Source organism: Pyrgilauda ruficollis, unplaced genomic scaffold (assembly GCF_017590135.1).
Source record: "Pyrgilauda ruficollis isolate IOZ18807 unplaced genomic scaffold, ASM1759013v1 scaffold33, whole genome shotgun sequence".
Taxonomy (NCBI): Eukaryota; Metazoa; Chordata; class Aves; order Passeriformes; family Passeridae; genus Pyrgilauda; species Pyrgilauda ruficollis.
Genome location: NW_024524711.1, coordinates 4,831,167 through 4,856,606, shown reverse-complemented (window position 1 = coordinate 4,856,606; position 25,440 = coordinate 4,831,167). Strand labels below are relative to the sequence as shown.

General features: G+C 37.5%; 3 protein-coding genes across 8 annotated transcripts in view; 1 reads left to right on the top strand and 2 right to left on the bottom strand.

Annotated features, from left to right (window-relative positions):
• Positions 1-14,092, bottom strand: part of FBXL13 (F-box and leucine rich repeat protein 13) — a 62,270-nt gene extending 48,178 nt beyond the window's left edge. The window contains 5 exon segments of the mRNA XM_041474587.1: positions 6,635-6,786; positions 8,487-8,558; positions 10,038-10,177; positions 11,758-11,800; positions 13,797-14,092. Coding sequence (XP_041330521.1) covers positions 6,635-6,786; positions 8,487-8,558; positions 10,038-10,177; positions 11,758-11,800; positions 13,797-14,092 — 703 coding nt within the window.
• A 91-nt stretch (positions 14,093-14,183) lies between these two features.
• On the top strand, positions 14,184-21,443 carry ARMC10 (armadillo repeat containing 10). The gene is made up of 6 exons (XM_041474701.1): positions 14,184-14,353; positions 15,548-15,693; positions 16,810-16,944; positions 18,135-18,311; positions 19,322-19,393; positions 20,593-21,443. The coding sequence occupies exons 1-6, from the start codon at positions 14,212-14,214 to the stop codon at positions 20,842-20,844; spliced, it is 924 nt and encodes a 307-aa protein (XP_041330635.1). The 5' UTR covers positions 14,184-14,211; the 3' UTR covers positions 20,845-21,443.
• Positions 20,353-25,440, bottom strand: part of NAPEPLD (N-acyl phosphatidylethanolamine phospholipase D) — a 25,355-nt gene continuing 20,267 nt past the window's right edge. For 2 of the 6 annotated variants that reach the window (XM_041474696.1, XM_041474698.1), the window contains exon 5: positions 22,414-24,737. In XM_041474696.1, the coding sequence (XP_041330630.1) occupies positions 24,609-24,737 (129 nt within the window). In that variant the 3' untranslated portion in view covers positions 22,414-24,608. Of the gene's footprint in view, positions 20,798-21,456; positions 22,217-22,322; positions 24,738-25,440 lie in introns of those variants that run through there. The other 4 variants (XR_005955728.1, XR_005955730.1, XR_005955727.1 and 1 more) reach the window with 4 other exon arrangements.

The window sequence follows — 25,440 nt, the reverse complement described above, 5'->3', positions numbered from 1 at the left end:
CACAAATAGTAGCAAGTATTAAGTAACGTTGTCCTCCTCCTCTCAAATTCTGGAGAGTTATCTCAATACAGAACCACTGAGTATGATTGAAAAGGACAGGCAATGAAACCGCAGCAGAACATCTGTTATTGGCAGCACAGCCAATGGTGAAAATCTGAGTAGGAAAATATGCATTTATAGACCACGTTATGTTAATTTCTGCAAAGAGTCAGTGCTGGGAAAAAATACTAGCTTAAGGCAGGGTAAGTCTGGGTAGAAAAGACAATCCTGGAGAAGAATTTAAGACAAAAGAAAAATATAAGACAAAATCTGTGTGAGCTGTCTTTGATCTCTCAGGTCAGCAAAAAGTACCAGTTGAAAAATCAGTGGGATAAGACTGAGGACCACATGCAGTGGTCTAATTGCTCTTGTTCAAAGGCCCTGGGGATTCCAAAAGAGACACCACACCCCCACTGAGGATGCGATAGAACAATAATAATTGCAGAAATTGCAACTACAAACAATGTAAGAACACAACAATAGAAATAGGAGGTTGGGGCAAGGATAATATAGGTTAGCGTGCTCTCCTGACAGTGACTCATATTCTTTGAGAAAAGACTGTATGAGAAAAAGCATACAGGAGTTATGAAGGTAGTGCAGAAGGAGGCAGCAGAAGAAAAAATACAATAATATATCTGAAAAACATACATATCGGGGACATTACTAACAATTGAAAAAATTTCAGCATTACAGGGTTAATTGCTATTTCTCTGAGCTTCTCAAAAATGTACTGTAAAGTGCAACCTCCATCAAACACCACAGCCACAAAACACAATTTAATGTTGACATCTCTATGTTTCTGTACTGTTTAATCAAAAAGGTCCCAGAAGAGCTTCCATGTCTAAAAGAAAATCATGTGCCTTCATGGGCCTTCCTCTTCTTATATAAGCCCTTTAGGTCTCTTCTTTCGGTAACTTCTCTCTTGATTTCCCTTTTTTCTCTGTCCATTGCCAGGAAATAATTGCGTTATACAATTGCATGAGGACAATTGCCTTATCTTCCTGACATGCAGTGCATGTCCTAGGAGTGCTACCTTAAAGGTGCACTCCTAGCAGTGCCTCTCTCTCTACACAGCCACATGAAACACAGAAAAGATCATTTTGTGCCATGTTTTCCACAACAGAATACAGGAAAAATGGCTATGTGTGTCAATACTGGAAATAAAACACTTCAAAAGCTTCTGAGGAAATTTTAGCTCCTGCACTATGAATACTAATGGCAGCATTTAAAGGCAGTTCCCGGTCACACGTGGAAGACAAATGATTCTCCATGATCAATGAGTAGGTGGAGGAATACCACAAACAGCTGAGCCGCAACCCATGCATCTCATACACTCATAGTCCCTGGCACAGTAAGACACTGATTTGCCAAAGACAGTCTGAGCTGGAATCATATTAACATTCACATGCAGATATTAGACAAAGACTACTATTTAATGAATGCACCACAGGCCAAAGTAAAGAGTACACAAACCCAATTTTTTAAAATTGCAGATAATTAATTTATCAAAGAAAACCCCACAAACATGTTTAGTCAGATGAACAGACCTAACCCACAGTTAAAATAATTGCTTTTTTAACATTAACAATAAAGGCATGTTGCCAAAACCTATGTAATCTTGGATTCATTTGGAAAGATGAGGTCAGAGCTGTAGCTCGGATAATTTCAAATGAAAAGGTAGCCTATAATTGAACAGACAGTTCAACTCAGTTTGTTAGCAGAAAAAATGTCAAAGGAAAAGAATCTCAACATGATTTTCAATCTCTAAAAGAAAATAGATAGCTTTGCGGCAACATTAAACCATCCAGAAGAACTTAAAAAGAACGACACAAGTAGGCAATATAATAAATATAGCTAGCCAATGAGTTTCAACAAAAAAACATATGCAGTTAATCTAAATATCAATAGCATACTGATTGAAATGCATTTCATGCTTAAAAAACCTATTGTGTATCTTCAAAGTCAGAAGAAACAGGTTTAAAATCAATGTTTTCCAAAAGTCCCTGTAGACTGTCATATATGATTCATCACAACTAGTTTAAAATAGCCCTCAGTAGATGTAAATAGACAAAATGCTTGATTTTGAGCCTGCAGAAAACATTAATTATCTACAAAAATGGAAAATGCAACATTTGTAGAGACAAGAATTGAATCTAATAAGATAAATGAAAATGGATGGCAATCAACATACTGATGCTCCAACACTAGATATGAATCAGTTAAACAATGTGACAGTGAAAGCTGCTTGTATACAAGATATAATTCTATCACAACTGTTCTTTACTTTTTTTTTAGCTCTAGACACAAGAAACCTTACAACGATTTTTGTTTTGTACCCAAATACATAAGAAAAACAGTTATAGAAGGATTTAATGTTTTTAAGTACAATACCCATAAAGGAGGTGATATGGCTGTGTATAGTTTATTTTGCCTTGCTTTCTTTATTAGCTCCCAAAATTCATGATGATACTGGATTTAAATTCTGTCACTAAACAATCTGCATGCTGGTATCATTGAGAATGTTATTTTATCTTGTGATATAAAAGGCAAAACCATGACCAAAATACTTTTTATTCTTAGCCAGTTTTTCTTTTTCATCACCAATCTAGAGACAAAATTGTTCTCACCCATAACTACAGTCATTTTCTAAAGCAAATGAAATCACTCTACTTGCTATAGGCTGCATCAACAATTTCAATAATGTATTATCTAATTAAATAATAAATGCGTTATCGTCTCAAAACATTAAACCCCACTTTTTTATTTTGAAAATAAAAACATTTTCCTTTTCTTTTTTATCATTTGCATTCAGTTAAAGTGTAGGCTAGAAAAGAGTCAATCAGTAACATTCTCCTGCTTCAGAAATACTGTGCCAGGAATCAAAAAATGTTTGGGATCTTGCCTAGTTTTTCTTCTCATGAAAACACTTCCAAGATGTTTTCAGACTCTTCATGATAAAATAAATGAGTAACAGTTGGGATGCAGGTGATTCCTAACAAATCAAGCACATTTTCACACTACGACTAAACCTCTCACACTGATCATAAAGGCTTTTAGTTTTCCTGCCCACTTCTCTGCTTAGTGGAGCATACAACCATATTGAGAAAAATATTACTGACCTGAAACTATTGCAAAATGCTGTCACAAAGAGAATTAACCTCCAAACCCTCAGTCACATGTACTTACATGCACAGAATCAGGAAGAACTAAGATGCTTTTTTACATCTAGATGGATTTTGATTTGAATAGAATCAAGTACTGAACAGCTCATTAATCTTGGACTTTGTTGTTGTTGTTGTTGTTTTTTGGTATGGGTTTTGTTTGTTTGTTTGTTTTTTACTGTGAGTGAGCCTCTTGTTGGAGGCCAGTAACTAACAGTATAGCCAGGGGTCAATACTGGGGCAAGTCCTGCTTAACATCTTCATTAATGACCTGGACAATGAGACAGAGTGTACTCTCAGCAAGTGTGCAGATGACACCAAACTGGGAGCAGTGTCTGATAGACCAGAGGATCATGCTGCCATCCAGAGGGACCTTGACAGGCTGGAGAAAGGGGCTGACAGGAACCCCATGTAGTTCAAGAAGTGCAAAATCTGGCATCTGGGAAGGGACAACTCAAAGCACTGGAACACTTTGGGGGCAGCCCAGCTTGAAAACAGGCTGTCAGAACAGGACCTGGAGGTCCTGCTAAACACCAGGTTGAACCTGAGCCTGTGATGTGCCCTTGCCAAAAGAAGATGGGTGGTATCCTGGGCTGCATTAGGAGTGCTGCCAAGAGATCCAGAGAGGTGATTTTTCCATTCAGCACAAGTGAGGCCATACCTGGAGTACTGTGTGCAGTTCTGGGCTTCCCAGTACATGTGAGACATGGACACCCTGGAGAGAGTCCAACAATGGCCAAAAAGATGGCTAAGGAATGGGAGCATAATCCCTATTAGTAAGGCTGAGACCTCCAACTGTTCATTTGGAGAAGGCCCAGGGGGCTCCTAGCAAGGTAGCATTTACTGATACCTTAAAGCTAGACCAGTGAAAAGAACAGCAATCTCAAAGATTCAAACATAACAAACATGGATGTCACTTCTGCATAATATTTTCTACATGTTTACATGCTAAAATGTCGCATATCCATAACCATTTGCAGTACTGAATTGCACCATCACATGCTGAAATATCTGATATGCAACACTTAAATCTGCAATTCTAAGTATGAAGAAAAAAACAGAAAGGAACACAGTTAAATATCCTTCATCACTTTTCCTAAAGCAACTTTTATATGAGTGAAACTTCACGCTTGTAATGTAATTACTTTTATAACTGCACAATAATACACTAATGGCAGCAGTTTAAACTTGATATGGTAATTGGCTGATAGCAAAAATAAAAAAAAAACACTTTATAATTTTATCCCATATCCTGCCACTGAAGAGAATTTTTTCTTAAACATTTCCAAAGAACTTTGCATTTAAGATATGTAAGTTAATAGTAAGTTATCAGCGTGAAAACACAGCAAAGATGCCACTGTGGGTTACAGAAGGGTATTTCCATATTAGCTACACAACTCCCCACAGACTATAAATTCATTCAATAGAAATGGAAAAATCAGTAGGAAAACTACTAATAATGTGTCTTTTCCCACTAGCATTTAACTGCCTTGGTAATACAATTCAGGTCCTCAAAGTATGTTCAACAAGCTATCTCTGTTCACTTCTTCCAGGTTTTCTGGCTTTATGTTCTTATAATAGAATTTTTGGAACTTGCTATAGCCACTTGCTACAGCCACTTGCTACAGCTCATTTTAAAGATTTTTAGCTGATTCAGAATGCAGTTGGGGTTTACAAAGATTTTTTAAGGTATAGAAATGTGTAGGCCTTTTTGATAGCAAATCTTGTTCATCTCTTCAAAGACCTGCATCCATGATAAATATAGTTGGATCCATCATGGGCTTCTGTAACCAAAAGTCTGTTTAATTTGGACATGTGGATGACTTCCTTAACTCCAAAACTCCACCTAATTTAAAACTCAGTATCAAGACCACAGAAGCCACCTTTAAAACACAGCAATAATTTTCTGCCAATAACTCAATATCAGGGTACTGTGGTACCACTGACCTTTTTCAGGAAACTGTAATTTACAAAGCAAATGGTTTACATCTGGCCCTGAGGACAGATCTTGTCCAGCCATAAGTAAAAACTCACAAATTTTTTTGGCACAGGAGCAGAACAAAAAGCTGCAATAAATGAGAGTGTGCTAATGATTGTATTTACTAAATACCCTATAATTTTGAAATGATCCATCACCAAACATCATCTACAGTGCCAGAGAAAATAAAGGCCACTAATCATAAGTTCCAGAACTTGGAAAAGTCCAGGCATGCTTTATTTTCCACAGTCTGTGAATGCTCAGAGCAAACACATATTTGGCCTGGAGGAGACAACACCCAATAATGATTTCCTGTTGAAGGAGGCTGTATCTACATCCTGGATCCACAAAAAAGAGAGCATGAGGATTCACAGAGGGACAAAGGAGGAGGGAAAGAGCTCTGCCTTTCTGCAGCAAATGGTCAGGCACTCAGCCAGAGCAAACCTCTGCTCTGTCTTCTAAAGAGAAGAGCCCTTCTTGCATTTCCCATACTGAACAAAATAGTGACAGCTCAAGAAAAAGAAACCACACAGCTGACAACCACACAGATTTGCAATTCTCTCTGGATCAAGGGAGATGCAATCTTTTAAATAAAAAATGGAAGCATTTCAGTAAGCTTTCTGCTTTTCTGTAAAAATTTTTGTTCCCTCTGCACTTTACACATAAATAAAGCCATTATTTTGCAGCTTGTCCCAAAGTTCCACAGCCCTAGCCCCCAGCACACGTCCCAGGACATGCTGAATTAGACCAGAAATGTGTGTTTAGGTGACTCAGTTGACCCAAAATGTCTACAAAAGTGTACACAATAAAAATGTACACAATTAAAAAATGACTCAGTTATATGCATTCTAACCTAATCATAGAAGTCAAACCAATCAGTGGAACTGCTATTAAGAATAGACTGAATTTGAGACTATTATTCCCTGAGAACGCCCTGATACATTCCAGAAACAGAAAATCTTTAGCCAGCCCAATCTAGTCAGACTAAAATTTTAACTATTTTAAGATACTCGTTTGTCTTGTATCTTTCTTAATTTGATTTTCACACCATCCTCACCTCTCATCATGCATTCCATCTAATCAAAGCTAAGACTTTAAGTCTGTGATCCGTCCTGTTTTAACCCTATCACTGCACTCTTCACCTCTCAGAAAAGCATCCCAACTCTTTCCACCCTTATTTCTGACACACACTCCATTTCCCTAACACCTCCCAACCAGCATCACTGCTCAGTCTTGGGAGAAGAGGACCAGCACCATCTGTCCTAGCACAGAACACAGGGACCTGTCTCTCCGGGCACTCATGGCATCAAATTGTCACAGCCCAAGCTGTGGATGGCATCCTGCAAAAAGACAGCTAGATAAATTGTTGGACCAAGAACATTTAATTTACACAGCATAACTTTAGATTATATATTATGTATTTTTTTTCTTATGCAGACCAGCTACCTAGACTTACATGTGTTTTTTTCCTTGTTGGTCTGCACCCACATGTTCCACTTCTGTATAATAACTTTTAATATTTAGATACTATAATGGACTTATTGTAGAGCCATCTTCCACTGGCTTTTTTTCTCATTCCTTTCCAGCATATTATATTTTATCCATCCTCTGAACTGTAAAACAGAATGAGTAATTTATTACAGTTTCTGACCTGAAGTAAAATCCACAACACTCTACAATTTGCTGTAAAATTCAAAGCAGTCAAGCTCAACAATATAAATCTCTAGACAGAACTGATGTTTATTATTTATAATTTAAACAAAATACACATTGATGATATTTTTCAGTAGCAATTCATTCACACATTTTAATAAAATTGCTACTTGTTTGTAATTTTCTGAAGTATGGAGCAATAAAAATTTGCTTGCTTCCATTGCCATAAAGTCCTGTTACTGTCATATGTACTTCACTAAAGTACAGATCTGTATTTATGGGAGAACATTTGAGTGTTAATAGAAAATAATTTAAAAGTGCTACATACATGCATTTACTTAAATGCTATTCATATTTGCTTGGCAATACAAAAAACCCCAATGTAACAGAATGCAAATTCAATTTATATCTTACCAATTTTAACCTTTGGTAGAAGTCCCATTTTCCTTCCAGGCTAGGCAATAAGAAATAATTAGATTCAGAACAAAAATGTATTTCAAATGAGTCATGTATCACTGATATATTAAAATTCAGTATCTCTCTGTGTCTGACTTGCTGAATGAATTAGACTTTCCATGGCTACATTCATTTGCCAAAACCTCCCTCATTTCATAATAATAAAAAAAAATCATATTCTTGGGAGAGATTATAAATGGAACATGTTCTGTTCCAGTCCAATGTTTGTGACAATTAACAAAACTCTAGGCTGAGACAATATTAGAAAGGCTGCACTGAAGGAAAAATGAATAATATTCCATGTCCCTATTGTACAAGACAATAAGATTTTTAAAAAAGGTGGTGGGTTTGGGTTTTTTGTTTTTTGTTTTTTTGTTTTTTTTCAAGAAGGGCTACTGTATTAGGAAAATATTTGTAGTAGAAAGGATTATGAAGTACAGGAATATACTGCCTGCTGAGATTGGTGTGTCTCCAACACCTGTGATATTTAAAATGACTAAAAACACCCTGGACAAATCTGCACCAAGGTTAACCACAGCACAGCTTGAAAACATTCACCTCCCTGCCAATTCTGTCGTTCTGTGGCTCTTAGTAAGGATTTACATGAGTGTTCCTAGCATTATACCTTATATAATAAGCACTGTATGCTTTTCAAAACAAAATAACTCACCTTACCTAATTCTAAATGGAGGATCATCACATTTTGTACACATAACAAAGAAGTCAGTGGATGTGTTTATTTATTGTGATTGTCATATTTTAAAACATATCTAGGTATTATCACTTTTCAAAGTTTTTTGTTCCCACTTTTCAAAGGAAAATTTAGATTACATAAAGCATGATCTCCCTAATCCCAAGCACAGAAAACCAAAGAGCATAAGAAAACACAGATTGTTTACTTTCAGATCTAAATGGAAATTGTCCTTTTTTATCTGGGTATACCACCATATATCTCACAAACAGAGGTGACTGAAATACAGAAGTGTCAGGTTTGGAACAGGAGTAAAGTCAGAACTGATGAGTTTTAACACAGAATAACATTAGAGAAAATTAATACCAAATCTAAGTTTGCAATCTCTCTTTATGTTGTTGTGTTAAAATAAAAACTTTTTTCCTCACAAAAAAGAACAACATGAACGCTTTGGTAAAATATTTCTCCTATGAAGTTCCTGAAGTGTGTGTAAAACACTTATAATTACCCAAAATAAAGCTTCATTAAGTTTCTGCTGTAAAAGTCACACAATTTTTTTTGCATGCAATTTTTTAGCCATCTAGAAAATAATTTATGGCAGTACACAAAGTAGTGCTGTTTTATGAATAGTTTTGAGTCACATAAAAAAATTAAATCTTGTCTTTTCCATGTAGATGCAAATTAAAGGATCTAATTTGAAGTGATGAACATTCAAGTATAATTTTCTGTGTATTGTTAGAAGTACTTCACTACCAAATGACACTACTGTTTTTACACAGAGAAGTTGAAGAAAAAGTTAAATTAGCATAAAAGCCAGAACAAATTTCTGTGCTTGAAGGAAAGCTCAATAACTGAAATTCAGGCTTTCATCCCTCATGTCCACTCTTCCATTGATCAGCTGTATTCAGCTATTTAACATACTAAATATTTGAGTTACTCTTTGCTAAAATTGTTTCATGACCCATTGTTATGTCAGCCATTTACCATATGATTCTAACTGGTATTTTAATAAACCTGTCTGAATTTCTATAAAACCAAAACTGTGTAAGACTATGGGCTAAAGATATCACTTTAAAGGAAATATGATTCTTTGAAAGTACAAAAAGCAATGGGCCTCAGAAAATACTGGGATTTATCTCATGTATTGCTCTTACTCCTAAGAAAATCTATGAGAGGATTTGAGTGCAACAAGTTTGTTTTTGTGTAAGTGTACTGTATAAAGAAAGCATTCCACTTTTGGACTGATGTGAATACTAACTGAATAGTCAGCAAAAGAGGAAACAGCTGAAATTTAATTGCTGTGAACTCAGGACAGATGTACTAACAGAAGACAAAATTGAGTACAGTTTTACAGAGATAATCAAGAGAAAAATCCAGCCACACTGCATGCCAACTTACTGACTCACTTGTTTAGTGAGTGGATCCAAAGATTAAGGATTTATTACTCACACCCCATTGAAAACTTCAGACAGAAAAACGCAGAGAATATTAAAGCAAGAAATATCACATTATTTTCTAAGATTCCAGTATAAACAAAACTAAATCCTTATTTTTTTTATCTCATGCTGTGCTGTCTTCATTTCACATGGTGAAAGAACACACAGAGAACAGAAAAAAAAAAAAGAGAAATACCTCACTTAAAGATGCAGTGCTTGAAAGACACATCCCTGGCTCATATAGGTAAATGTGCTGTGGACAGCAATTAAGTTAAAAGACTTAACATCATCTCAGTTTTGATTACCACAAAAGTAAGGGTTTAGTATATCAACTAAACAAAGAGGAGCATTAAGTGGAGGCTATATTCATTAAATATTCTGTAGACAAAAAAAAAAAAAAACCAACAAATAAGCAAAAACCCCAACCACCCCCAAACCCATGGATATAAAAATAAAATATATTCTATGTTTTTAGACATATTGTCTTACTGTTTTTGCAATATCATATGCCATCAATATTTGCAAAAAGCAATATTATCATTTAAGTTGCAGTCTACATAGAAGATGCAGTACCATTAGCATATTTTTAAAGTCCAAGTGCAATATTATAATAATATTATCACATAGCACACACACCCAGAGAATAATTCAGTATGTATCATAAGAAAGTATCTAATCCCTCTGCCATTATTTCTCTCAGCTTTTCTTCTAAAAATGTAAGTGGACCTTCTGGATGAGCAATAAATACAACACAGAGCAACACCTTCTAAAAGAAACTGCAAATTAATTCCTTGTATTTACAGCAAAGTACCATCTAGTTATGAAGCTGTTAAAATAAACAACAGTTTACCAGAATCTTTTAAAGTACTGCAAAATAGAGGCATTTCTTTTTACCAGTTCCCTTTCATTCAATTTTAAAGGTAATATTGCATATATCAGCATAATTCCATTGGTAGTCTCCTATGTACTGATTTTAGAATAGTAAAATAAGTGGCATTTCTTCAGCAATTCCTACAAAGAATTTCATTGCTTTTAATGTGCATTAAAAAAATGTATATAAGATAGGATAATTTTATTTACTTAATAAGAAACAGAACCTAAAGCAAGTTTAATACTATGAGGTAAAGAGTATGTTGAATGGGCAAAAACTGATCCTGTAACCAACACTGAAAACAAAATGCAGGTAAAAAATATTTGCTTTTCAGGATTGTTTTATTATACAATTTTACATTATCTTTTAGTAACAATGCACAATAACTAATGAACCATTTTTTCTCATTTGTCCTTTGACTATCTTCAGCTAAAGGACATGGATCATTTACTTTTGGACTTTCAGCTCACATACAGCAAGAACATTCAAAGTATATTAATATATATGGGCAAATTGCAGTTATTTAAGTGAATATTTATTGCAAATTATAAACAAAAAGTTCTTGTGGCTGGTAAAAATGTCAAAACATGGCATGCAATACTACTTTCCTTTCAAGACATGGCCTCTTGCTGTTATTAAATTAATGTGGAGCTTGTGCTTGAATCCTTTTCAGAAAGCATGGTGGGAGTACAAAGGAAAACAGGAAGGCTCTAAATCAAGCCCATGCTGTGGACAAAGAGCAAAAGCCATGCATGGCACAAAGGCAAAAAAGGCAAGTTGCCTGTCAAGTTGCCCCTTGCCCTGCAGAGACAGAGAGCAGGGCAGGCAGGTAGAGGACAGGCCTTCCATGCTCTAATCAGTACCCTGCGTAGGGACAGAATCAGACAGTGATGTCACTTGGAAGGGATCTCTGAAGATAGCTGAACAAAAGTTGTTGGGATGCCCCATTATTGGAAATGTTCAGAGTCAGGCTGGATGGTATTTTGAGCAAGCTGATCAAGTGAAAGAAAGGTGTCCCTGCTCATGGCAGGGTGGTTGCGCTAAATGTTCTTTGAAAGTTCCTTCCAACCCAAATGTTCTGTGCTTCCAGGAATCTAAGTCAAGACCAATACGAAAAGGTGAAGACAAAATTAAAGGCCATTGTCTTCAGTTTAGACATCTGAATATTTGCAACACTAGTCAACACACCAATTCCAACCTTAGCACCTTTTCAATCCTCTTAACAGAAATGTAATTTGCAAGGTGTGGCTGACCGTTGACTATATTAAAAAAATATAAATGCATCACTTATCATTGGAACTCATGGCATGCAATATTTTAAATAATAAACAGCTAAATGGGTTTTGTCACAAATTTTCCTATGGGCAGATTCCCACAGCCTTTCTCAACACTGGTAAACTACTCCCTCTGCTGGATAAACCAGTATGTGACTGCCATATTTTATTTCAAGTATTGTTTGCCTTTCCCCCTACCCCTTTTTCAACGAAACTGACAAATTCTTCTCCTTTGGGTGTTCTGAAAGTTCCCCAACACAAGAAATCCAGTCTATCCAGGGATATACTGGAATGCAATGCCTCTGTTGAACATTTGAGAATATTAATTAAGGAAGGAATTGTAACACCTTGTCTTGCAATCCTCATTCAAGTACTCGCCGATAATGCTTGGGCTAGGTGTAAAACAGGAAACAATTGTGTCATTTATGCCAAACAATTAGGTTTGTACAAGTCTGGCTCTTTCTATTAGACTTCTACAAGTCTCTCAGCAATCTGGAAGAGTCCCTCACCAATGTCTTCAGCCTTTCTTCTCAATACCTCTTTAGCCATTTACCCTTCATGGCAAAATTAATTTGGGTCCCAGAGCAGAAAAATCTTAGGCCAGCTCTTCATCCATATTTACTACTAACATTGTAAGAATACAGCTACTAACTACAGTGAAGTTGTCACACACCAGAGTGTTTGCAGGATTACAGTTTTTGCATGACTTTTAATGAATACTGTTTAAAAGTAAATCTGGATGAGAACAGACAGAAATCAGACAGGAAGGAAATTCTCAGATCCAGCAGGGAATCCTAAATTATGTGGACAAGATTATTTGGACTTCAACTTGTTTGGATTATGTCCAAACCACAACCTCATCATAAAAAGACTTAAGTAAATTACCATTTTAGAACTCTATATCCTTAAATTTGAGACTATGTGTATAAATGTTCAAAGGTCTCAGCTTTGATGTTCCTTAATAAAAGGACCAGTATCATCTCATTTATCTTCACACCAAGCATCCTGTAACTTCACAAAGAAATTAAAATATAACAAAATTAAATAAGAAATATGGCTAGATATCAGCATGCAACAACCTCTAAGAAACAAGAAAAACATGGATAAAAATATCTTACAGAGGCTAATTTTTAACTGGTTCTTTTTGAAAGAGTTGTCCTTTAATCTTATCCTCAATTCTTTCATTTTTAGTCCAATAATTTCAGTGCTGCTATAATGTTGTTATAGCGCTATAATGTTATAACTTTTGCTTGGAAAGATATGAGCTGGTTTTTAAGTGCTGAATCAAGACAGACTGTATCATGCTGATACATCTTATAATTTGGGTTTTTGTGTTTAGAAAGCAAAGAATGACCTAGAGACAGACTCCCAGGAGAAGTACTCAACATGGCAGCACTGCTCTGTAATTATTGTAATTTGCTCAAGATTTCTTTATTAGTATTTCCATGGAAATCCTGGCTGTAATAGCTGATTGCAAATGGGGTCTATTTTGGCAGCTTAAATATATCAGGATATCTCTTAAACTTGCATTTGTGCATTGTGCCTTTTTTTGTTTGAAGGAAACTGAAAAACAGCTGCTGCAGATTTGGTAACAAGTAGAGGTGAACATGACAAACAGGGAGGAAAACATAGAAACACAGAGAATCACCTTGCAAATTCTAAGGGCAAACCTACCAACCCTGTTTCCCCCACAGTCCTTCACGCTGTGCCAGTTTTACTCTCTGACATTTTATAGAAGTATATTTACTGTAATATTTACTCTAATGTACTGTATTAACAAGAATGTCTAATCCACCAGCATATCTGAAGCATAATCAGTGTCATCTTTACCACCGAGAGGTGGTTAGAAAACATGGATTGCATCCACTCATGAGGAAGGAATTACCTGGCTGGAATCTAGAGGTTCTTCTGTAATTAACACAGAAGTTAAACGCAACAGGGAACGTGCCAATGCAGTTCACCGGGCTCGTCTCCATCTAAATCCTCGTTTTAACATAGATTATAAAGCAGAATTGCTTTGTTCCATCTTGTTACTGTTCCTGAAGTTTTCATAAATCATTTGAAGCATGCCAACGACAAAACGAGCAGACCAAAATCGTGCCCCAGGGAGAGAGCAGTGGGAGGGATGTGAGATGCCCCCGCCAGCGCTGAGGGGCGCAACGAGCCGGGACCGGGGCTCTGCTGAGGGGGACCCTTCGTGGGGAAGGGCGGCGGGTGCTTCCTGACACAGATGTTACCCGGGGAGTTTGTGGTCCCACCGGCTCCAGCGGGACCAGGCTGCCGACCGCCTGGACACCCAGGGGGCGGCGGAGACGGCGATCCCCACTTTGGGGATGATGTGCCCCCGCCAGGGGCTGCCATGGCGCAGGACCGGCCTTCCCGAGCGGGCAGCCTGTGTCGGAACGCGCTGTGGGACCAGGCCGGCCCGGAGCGCGGGTGATTCCTTCCTGTAGAATAGAAACTGCAGCGCATCGTGGTCACGCAGCGGCGGAGCCTCTCCCGCGCCCCGCACACGGAGCTGCGGGCTCGGCATCCCTGCGGCACCTCAGGCGCAGCCCCCGCGCCCGGGGCCCGAGGGAAGGGCAGAGCCGCCGCCGAGCCGCGCCGGATGGGGCGGTGGCTTCCGCGGGCCACGCAGCCGCGGCCGGGGCGATGTGGGAGCCGCGGGGCGCGGCGGTGAGGGCGGCGGCGGTGGCCCTGCTGCTCGGGGCCGGCGCTTGCTACTGCCTGTGGCGGCTGGCGGCGGGCGGGAAGCGGGGGCGGCGAGCAGCGGCCGTGCAGGGCCCGCCGGCAGGTGAGGGCCGGGGCAGGGCAGGGCGGGCCTCGCTCCTCCGGTGTGCGGCGGGGCCGGGGCAGGCTCCGCGGGGCCCGGGGCGTTCCCAGCCCGCGGCCCTGCAGCGTGGTTCGGGGCACGCAGGTGGCTCTGCGCCCTGACAGAGGCGGTGCCACTGTCCCGAGTCCCGGCCCTCCATGGCCTTGTGGCAATCTGGGGCACTCTGGAGTGTGGTTTATTTTTAGAAAAGCCTATTTTTTTTTAATTTATTTGTCTCCCAAAGCGTACGTCTGATCAGTGTTTACTTATGTTATTGCAGTTATTTGTGTTCCCCCTATAATTCAAAGCTAAGCGGAATGTGTTTAGATGAGGATGAAAAACTGTTTTGTTTTTGAAGTGAGCCCTTGAATCATCATAATTAACTTTGACTTTTTTTAATCTCGAAAGAATACTATGGTGTTTCCCTGGTCAAATGTTGGATGTAAAGCTGTGGAATTTAAAGCACTGTTAGCTTCTCAGAAGTCACCTCGAGTAAGCCATGACTAGTCCAGCAGTCACTGATCAGGTTTCATGGCGCTTCAGCTGGCTGAATAGTTCTGCCTCCAACCTGGCTGAAATGGCCTTTGATAACATTTGTTGCCCTTTTATAAAGGTCAGGTACTCCATGACATCATCCTGACTCAGAACCAGCCTTCCTCCTTGTTTTGAGTGATGCTATGATCAGCAGAGTTCCTAACATGACGGCTGTTACTTTGTCAAAGAACCTCAGTGTACCAGCAAAGTGTCATTATTATAATTTCTGGAAGTAGTAGTCTGTAAACTGGAGGTTTTGTTTCCTACAGTGCCCAGACAGATTTCCACATTTCATTTTGGGGATACAAAAAAAACCCCAAACCATGTTTGGTGAATATTCCTAATAATTTTGCAGAGGAAATTTGCTATTGGTTAACCAGGAAGTAATGCATCTCAACCTCTAATTGTGTGTTCCTTTTATGCTCCACCTTCAAAAGAGGTAATTAGAGGACTCAGGAAAAGGATGGAAATCTTAGTGTCATGAAACAGTCTTTTTACCATGACGTGATGATTTGGCACAACATTAGAACAGTATGTCCTACAACTAAGAGCTAAATTTCAGCTTTGTAAAAAACATTAAACAGCAACTAAGTGAAATGTCTCAAACTTAGTATCAAGTATTTAATTTCTAAATGTTGACAGACAGCAGTCCTCCAGTGTCAACCCATACCTTGGATGTGGATGCTCTACAGAAACTTATTCATTTGCTCCAGGCCACAGATGATCCATTAATTCAAGAGCAAGCTTTAATCACTCTCAGCAACAGTGCTGCCTTCTCTGTAAATCAAGTGAGTATTGTTCTGTAGAAACAACAGTGTCCAATGCCAGCCAGTCTGGCAGAGGAGAGCTGCTGTTTTGCTAAAAAGTGACACAGGACTGAAAGCTAGGACAGATTGTGCTCTAAAATCCATTTAATGTTTTGCCTTAATTTCTGCAGGCCCAAATAATATAACTTGCCATCTTCACAGAATTTATCAAATTATAATGTTTGGACCACCTAAAGTCCATACAAAGTCTTGTACTTCAAAAGTGTTGTAAATATATCTTTTGTTGCTTACAATTATGCAATGTTAATGAAAGGGTTGAATACTAGGTTAAATACTTTCTGGTTCAGATCTAAAGTTTAGTGAGATAAACTATATTTTTCATCCCTCACAAAGTTGTGTGCTGTTTGCACATTAGCAATTTTACAACTATTGAGCCATCTCCAAATCATAGAGTGCAGAAAAACTTTGAGCTGGACGCCAATGTTCATGCCTTTTTAACAGTTTAACCTCCGAGGTCCCAGCCTTTTTGCTACTTATGGTTGCCATCTATTCTGGCTTCTCAAAATGCCTTTCTTAATATAAATATTTTAGAATGCAACTGGAGCATAAAGCTCATTGGTCCATTTAATTAATTTTTTTAGAGCAGTATTTTTTTAAAAAAGACAGTTACAGTCTAAGTGAGAAAGATTAAAACAGTAATAAAAACAAGTGTAATGGAAAAAGTTTCAGAACCTCTAATAATATGAAGCTACATCTTGAAATTATGTCCTGTTCAGGCAGGACTTTTAGGTACTGCAGTCTGGCTCAGTTGTTCAATTAACTCATTATCAAGTAATTTCCTTTTATTCTTTATAATGTAAAAAGCTTTAAGCATGCTTTGCAGACCAGATTTTAAAAGCAAAGGTGACGTGCTATTGTCAAATAACAGCAACTAATAGTTTTGTTCCTAAGCAGGACCCTTCTTAGTTTCAGTAAAGCAATAAAGCAATTATCTGCTAACACTGTTTAAACAGAGCAGTCAGTTCTGGAATTCTTCATTCACATACTTCATTTTTGTCAATATGGAGAGGTTGAGGGAATGCTTCAGCATTTAAATTGAATTTTTTAAAATCCCATTTAATGTCTTTTATATTTCAGGATATAATCCGAAATTTGGATGGTCTTTCTGTTATTGGAGGGATGCTCTCCAACTGCGTGCCCAAAGTTAAAGAAAAAGCACTAAATGCACTTAATAATTTGAGTATGAATATTAAAAATCAGGAAGAGATACAGGTAAGATTCTTAATGGGAAAAACCAAAGTAACCAAGGCAAAGAGATAGTATAGGTCCTTCAGCATATTTGTTAAATACAAGTCAGGATGCCAAAATGCTTTGATGATAGACATACAAGGCAGCAGATCTGGATGACTGCAAGGATAACTTGAAATGCATTGCTTCACTGGCATCTACTTTTAAAATAAAAAACAGGAACCTTTGCAGTTTGTGTTCAGCTTTCACAAACTACTATTAAAGAGAGATTGTGCTGCTAAGATTATAGCAAAATTATGTGAGGTAAGATGATTTCCAAACATGCCTAGAACATCACCAGTGGCTGTTTGACAGAATGGATTTTTCAGGTGATACTTTTATCTTAAAAGAAAAGTATGTAAATTATAACAAGTTCCACTGGTAAATACAGTACATGCTATGGATATGAAAGGACTAAAGATCAAGAAAAAAGAAATCTATCTTATTAATCAATAGATCAAGGTGTCCAGGTGGTAAGCTCAGACAGATTTGAAGATTTTTACTAGTTTGTTTCAGTAGCTTGATAAAAAGGTAGTGTGACTGCATGTGGTAGTTTGCAGCATCTTTAGCAATAGGCAGTTTTTATTAAGTAGTGCTTGTCAATATTTGTCTAGGGTATAAGTAGAAAATAACTCCTTTGGTAAGGGTAAATTATTTTTTTTTCCCCAGTTAGGACTCCAAGATTCATTGTACACTCTCATCCAGAAGAAAAATTGGTAAAAATAGTAGTTAATGTCAGTTGTCATTGCTGTTCCTACAGTGTGCTCCAGTAAATTCAGCACATGGTTGGGAGAAAGGATTTCATTTCAAAGCTTGTCCTTAGCTTCTTCTCAATATTTAAGATGTTAGTTATTTATAAGTGATTTTTTAAACAACTCCTTAAAGCAGCTGTGTCACTTCTGAGATGGAGGCAAAGCAATTTAAGTTTTCAGAACAAGCTATGTTTCAGGAAGATTAGTGAGCATAATGCTGTATGGTCTGCTTCTGTCATGCCACTAGAATGTTTGAAATATTCAAAACAAAAACATACTCGTTTCCAAGAACCTTCACCATTCAGGCAGCAATGTTCAGGAAATATTTATGTTACTGTAGCTAGGCCATTGTTACTATTTGTGACAGAAAATATGCTTTTATTAAAAACTATTCTCTCTTTATTTCCTCCCCACTTTCCCCAGGTATTTATTACACAAGTTTGTAGGACTGTTGAGTCAGCTCCCCTGAACTCTGATGTGCAGCTAGCTGGACTCAGACTGTTGACAAATATGTCTGTTACCAGTGACTACCACCAAAAGATGATAAACTCAATTCCATGCTTTCTTCATTTGCTTTCAGAAGGAACTGAAAGGACACAGGTACTGGGTAGTGTTATTTTTACAAGCCATTTATTAAGCTGCTTTGCTTGCCTTGTTTCTTAACGTTTTGGTAAAATGGTTTAGACTGTGCTAAGAAAAACCAAACATTCATTAATGATAACAGATTTTATGCACTAAAATATGGATCTGTATTAGTTTCACAGTATAAATTCAAAAACAGGGGAGGGAAGGGAATCTTGGTAGTGGAACCATCAGGCTGCAGCTCTACCAAAGCAGTGCAGGGTGCACTGTGATTGCCCTGTGCCTTTACCATAGCAACTCCAGAATTCCCTTCTGCATTAAACATTGCTGCTGCATCACAGAGCAAGGAGAACCTGCATGGGAAAGGCTTCACTGATGCGTGAATCTCTGTAGGGAAACATGCCAAGCAGTGATCCTACGTTATGGACTTTAGTTCCGTTATGCTCATGACACCTCTGGCAACCTTAGTAACTGCAAGTGGAAATCGTGCTTACTTGTGACTTGCAATACTGAAATGAGCTTCAGATAGGGACCAAACTCAGCTTTAATTCAAGATGTTGTGGTACCATCAGTGTATGTGGCTGCTCTATCAGATCAAAACGAGTTTTCCAAAAAAATCATTTCCACTAAATAAAACCTACCTATTGTACTTCAGTACAGGAAGTAATATGGCCTTTTCCTAGTGTTTAAAGACTAGCATCACAAGGTCCAAGAAAGCACAAAGGTGTATTTGTATATGCTTTGGATTATTTTAAATTCAATACTTAACCATCTTCTTTGTATTTTAAACATATTCTGCATTTGGCCTAGGATTCGTTATGGGTCTTGCCTTATTTTGATGTTTAAGTCAATCTTAATTTGCTTCTAACATATCTATATCTTGGTTTTCCCTATAGCAAAATACTCAAGATATTGGTTAACCTATTTTGCCTTTTCCTCCCCAAGTCAACTTTGATATTATTGATACCCATTACAGCTTTACTTACTGTTTTGGAGCTTTTAATGAACTTGAACATTCCTCACTTCAGATTCAAGTTTTGAAAGTACTTGTGAACTTATCTGCAAACCCAGCCATGACAAGACATCTTCTCAGAGCTGAAGTAAGGTTCTTGCTGCTTCATTTTATTTTTAGCATATATACATGTGTACCAGTTTAGATATTGCATGCACTAGAAGAATTTTAATGTATTAGAAATATACATGCAATTCTAGAATAAACTCTGGACACTGCTTTGTTAAAATCAGTAGCTAAGTGCACATTCTTTCACGGGTGGGCTTTATTCCAGAGGGTAGTGTAATACAGATACTGTACTTAGAGAGGGAGAGGCACAGGGCCTGTGCCCTTGGAGACAGTTGGTTGTACTTCCTGTGTACCATTCCAAATAATCAATGATAACTTGCAGAAGCCTGTTCTAACCTTCCCTTTCCACAAAAGGGATAATACCATGAACTCCAGTTTGTATTATTACATTTGAACCCAAAACTTCACTTCCAGACACACAGTCAGTATATGGATTAAAAAATAGAACCAGTACTGTAAGTGATCCTTCTCAACTGCTGTTTCTATAGCCAATGTACTGGACCAAACCCAACCAAATTCCACTGGAATCCCCACCCCTTTATTCAAATATAGCCATAAAACTGTTGCCTCTAAGTGCTCTAAGTGAACTTTCCCTGTGCATTTACTTATTTCTTCATGGAGAAATTTGTGTGACATTTGCTGTGTTGGCCTTGGCACACAAAGTGTTTCCTTCAGTTTCAATTCCTCACAGACAAAGCGAGGGGCTGGAATTGCTGCATCCTCATCCCCCTCCCCAAAGTAACTTTCTTAAAATGTGCAATGGCTTTTATTTGTGAGCTATCTGCCATGAGCAAAGCTAGATAATGCTGTCTTTTCGTTACTCAGACGAGGTTAGTGTAGCTAAATATTCAATTCTCTGTTAAGTGCATCATTTTTCATTTATCAGATGTGCTGACAAAAACATTCAGGGCAAAATCAGCATGGCTGAGAAGGAAAGGAGACCCTCTCTTCCAAATGGGAATTTTTCAGACAGCCACATTTTGGAGATGGAAAACACAAAGCATTTATTAGCCCACTGATGCACGGGCCAGTCTTTTCTAGAGAGAAAATGTGCACACTGTGCAGGTTTCTGCCAGGAGTTCACAGTATACTGGGATTTCATACAATTTCTACTTTAGATGGTTGAGGTGCACATTCTTTTCCATTTTCTTAAGTTGGATTTAGTTACATGTACTTACTGCTGGTGATTAAGCATGGACTATTTCTTCAATATCCTAGGTGCCATCATTGGTGTTACTTTTTGACAGCTGTGTAAACAGAGATGTTCTGGTTCGAGCCCTGGTGTTTGCAGCAAACTTGAAAAAGAACATGAATGATGAAGAAGGCACCACGACTGAGGAACACAGTGAAGACTCAATTTTCTTCACACTCTGCAGGGACTCTGCCCCATTCGCTCAGAGACTGGCATCTTTGCTGCATCACCCTGACACAGAAGTGAAAGAACAAGTTGTGAGAATATTAACACAATAGTGTTGTTTTTTTAAAACAGACTGACCTGATGAAAATATCTAATCTTGGCAATGCTATGCTAAAAAAGCCTGCACCAAGTAAACAATACAACAATGATGGAGAAAAAAAAGCCCTAAATACTATCATTTTAATAGGCACAAATTAGTTACTACAAAAGAGAATGCCATGTATTTAATACAGAGAGCATAACAGATATTTTTTACAAGCAAGAGAAAAGCTTAATTATTACTGATAAACCACTGCACAGTTGCTACATTTATGCAATGGGGGCAAACAGTTTAAAACATGAAAATACTTATATGTAAAATGAAATTTTAAATGGATGAGTGAAGTGAATGAAAATATCCTTTGCAATGTCAAAGACCTTTTTTTTACTTCAAGTATTTACAGTTGTTGAATATATACCTCATTAGAATTGTGCATTAAAGATTTAGCAATTGGAGATTAGGCATTTATATTTGATTAGTCTACCTATGAAAATGGTACAGCTGAATCTTACAAAATAATATTAAATAAAAACAATACCAAACTATCATTGGCTTCCTACAGAATAAGTATCTTCAATGAAAGCTGCATACTAAAGTCACCAAACCTAGGTTTTTTTTGTCATACCTGTATGGAATTTATTCTTAAACTCCATTTTTGTATGCTTAGTTTATCCACTCCATTTAGCCAAACTGCAGTGCAATTAACCACAACTGCAAAAAGTTTCTAGACTTGAACAAAAATTGAAATGATTTTATGTTGCTTTAAAATTGTCACTTTAGGAAAAGACATATTTTTAAAAAGTATTTTATTAGGAGTCAAGGATTATCTGCAAGTGCAATTCAGCGTTCTCATTCTTATTTAAAAAAAGTCTACAGGAGCAGTATCATACACATTTTTACAAAAGCTTCCAATTCTGTAGCAGTCCTTAGGCTTCCTTTCCTTGGATATCTTTACTCCTTTTTTTTTTTTTCTGCAACTGGAGCATCACTGGAATGAGTGCTTCTGCAGAATGAGCCCCCATAAAGTTTTAGTCAGCAACCCAGCATTAATTCAAAATGAAGTGGAATTCATACAAACATCACTGCAAAAGGACCTGAACAGAGTTTCATTGATGAACAGAAAACATAATGGAAAATACTTCTAAAACCAAACTGCTAAAAAACTTCCACTACAGACAAACTAAGAAAGGTGTCAGATGTAGAGGCTAGGAAAGTTTTCCACTTTGTTCAGTTTTGAAGAGAACTGTATCATCTAAACTGTTACCAAGTGCTTCATCTTTCTAATTTAGTTTACTCACTCTGCTCTTAAGAAAACATTACTATAATCTCATTCTGTAATGCAGTAGATACTTGTTTTCAGGAGGTCACTTTGCAAATAGCTAAAACTGCAAGAAAAATATGACCTTGAAACTGTGAGACACCCATGCCCTGATCAATACAGGGGTAAAGCTACACATATCTAATTTGTCCACGTAGGTAGTTTTAACTCACCAGGAACACAGTTAAGGCAGAAATAGAAGTTGGCATGATTCCCAGTCAGAAACTTGACAATTGCTGCATTGACAGTGAACTTCCTTTTTTCCTTCCCACTGCTCCTAAAACACTGCACAGTTTGTAATAAGCAAGTTACATTACAATCACTTAATGTTTTGCAACTTTTTGTAGATTTAATATTTTCTGCTGCTGAATTTGACTAAGAAAGGTAAAAACCAGGCCAGACACTAAGAATTTACATACCCTCCTTTCCTGACAAGACATTAGAACCAGTCTGTTCTAGATATAGCTGATACATGGTTTCTTAAGCTCAATAACAGAGATGTCTAGAAGTCTCTTTCCATGTTCTCCAACCTAAAAATAAGTTTTTCCAGTATCAACTTTTTGATAGAGTTGATCTCTTATCCATTGCTTTAACGGCTGACACAAACAAGTGACCTTTTCTAAAAATACATGAGAACTTGCTACAGTGTTGTCTCAGTTTTATTTTTCTGGTCTAGAAAGAACTATTTTTAAATGCTTTCTTCATAGAACAACGCTGTTGAGATGTCTGAAATCATGCAAGACTTTCCAATGTGCCTTTATGCAAAGATGTCTCATTTTTTATCACCTACCTCACACCTTTGGTGGAATCTTATCAGCACCAAGCAAAACGTAATGGTCACCATTCTAGGTACATATGTTGTGAATTAACAGATCCAAAACAAAACATGTCATTACTGACATTTAACTTCTGATCCACGTAACTCAGTAGATCTCTGCTCTGTGGCTGCTTAGCTAGGTGTTCTGTATTTTAGTTTCACTCTTTCTGAAGTACGTAATTTTACAGAATAACCTATTGATGATTATAAAAACAGGAAAAGAAAACAACCCACAACAAAACCAACCTTAATCTTAAACTTGCCCTTCAAAGTACTCAAAACTTCTTGCAGCTTGGTGTCCTCCACAAAATTACAAACAGGTAATATACATTGTATCACCCAAGTTGTGATTGAAGTTGTTGTGTAAATACAAGAGACTTCATCTGAAACACCCCCAACACTGAATAACAGGGTAATTTGAAACCAGTTTTGATAACTGTCTATAGTTAAAAGATTACCTCAGTTCTTCCTACCATGAAATCTCATTAACTGGTTTTAATTAGTTGCCAGAAGTTCATGCCTTTAAATAATGTCTTTTTTATATATATTTGTCTTTGTGGGATATGAAAATAAAATGTACAGCAAGAGCAAAAAAAAAAAAATCCCCAACCAACCCACATATCCCACAGACCAAAAGAAATTATAAACAAAACATGATTTGCCAATGAAATTATGAAGGAGAAAAACAACCCTTTTTATTGGCAACAATAGGCTTTAATTCTGTCAATTAGCAAGACAATTTGATACAGACACATTTGGCCAAGTCTTATAACACTGAACAATGTTGTAATCTCATTCAACTTTAAAATTATAGGGAAGCTATTAGAAAAATACCACAGCCCTTGCTTAACACTTTCTGCTGGGGGTGGGGGGGAAAAAGTACTTAGAAAAAGGCTGAGTTAATGCAAGGACAAGCAACATTAAGAGGTTTTTCCATTTCATGTGCTGCAATTGACACATTCAGACCTAACTTAAAAACAGACAAAACAATAAAAGTGTGCAGATATTCTGGCCAGCAGTTAGTTTTACACATCCATGATGCAATATTAAATTATCTCTTTCTTTAAAAGGCACATTTCTTTGATGTAAAATTCAGCTTTTGTGGTTCATTAATACATGAAAATAAAGAGTGAAACAATTTTACCATGCTTGTGCTTAAACAACACAGCTGTATTGGAAGACTTCACCCCACAAAACATACAGTGAAGCTGTATGAAGCTTGTACATCAAGGTACAGGGCATAACCTGAAGACTAACAAGTGGGAGATGACAGTCTAACAATAAATAATTCAAGTCAGCCATTAATCCTAAGAATATGTTCTGTGCTGAAGTTGTTATTGCTGCTGCAGGTAAGATGAAGAGTTTAAAAATTTATTTTTTTTTTTATCAGTGGTGTACATCCACCAAGTTATTCCCAGACAACACTTAATAAATAAACCACTTTTAGATCACCTCTCTAAATTTATAAACAATATAACCAGTAAAATTTGTCATGAAATTGGTATGCAAGCTTTAGTTCTGAAACTGACAAACCTGGCATTTAGAAATCCAATCTCAAAAATCTATTTTGTACATTATGTTAGTATTGTAACATTAACTGCTAGTTCAAATCAAACAGGGCTTACAAGGAACTGACACTGTTTCAGTTTTCAAACCGGTCGTTTGTATTCAAATTCCGTGATTCTCCATGGTGTAAGAGAAAGAAGTCATCTTTTTTCAAGCCATATCTTTCAAGAGCTTCATTCAATTTAACTGGAGGATCCAAGTAATACTGAAAAAAAAATGAGAATAATATGAGGGAAAAGATATCACAGCAATATTTTTTGAGGGGAAAAAAATTTCTAAAAAGCGGGGGGAGGAGAAGGATATTTGTCAAATTAAAATGTTTGGTTTAATTTTAGATTTTTGAATGACAAGAACGCTGATTTACAGCTGCAGAGTAACTAGCAAGGCTCAACTTGTCACCCCACCTCGGTGGCCTTAACGCAGCCACAGATCCCCCGGGAGGAAGCGCTGGCCGCTGGCCGCCGGCGCTGTCAGCGGTCCCGTCTGAGCGCTCGGCACCGCGGCCCCTCTCAAGCCACCGGGTGTATTTGTTACATTTCCGAAAGGCACCGTCAAGGAGCGAGCATCTATTTTTGTGCTCCTAAATACACAGTAACTTTTGTACCGCGGGCACTAGTAACACAATTTATTGGAAACACTGCGGACAGGAAATGTTCTATCCACGCGTTCTGTGTTCCCTCCATGCTCTGCCACGGAGATGCACGAGCAGCTGGGAGGGAGCACAGACGGGACACAACATTTGGCAGATAAGGTGATCACACTATCGGGAATGAATTAGGAGATAAAGTGGTGCAACTGATGCAAAAACAAAGTTGAAAAACAGCTACCAGACATTATCTAAACAAATGTAGATACTTCCTATTCATTGCATTTGCAGTTGCGGTGAAAGTATCTGAGTAACTTCTTAT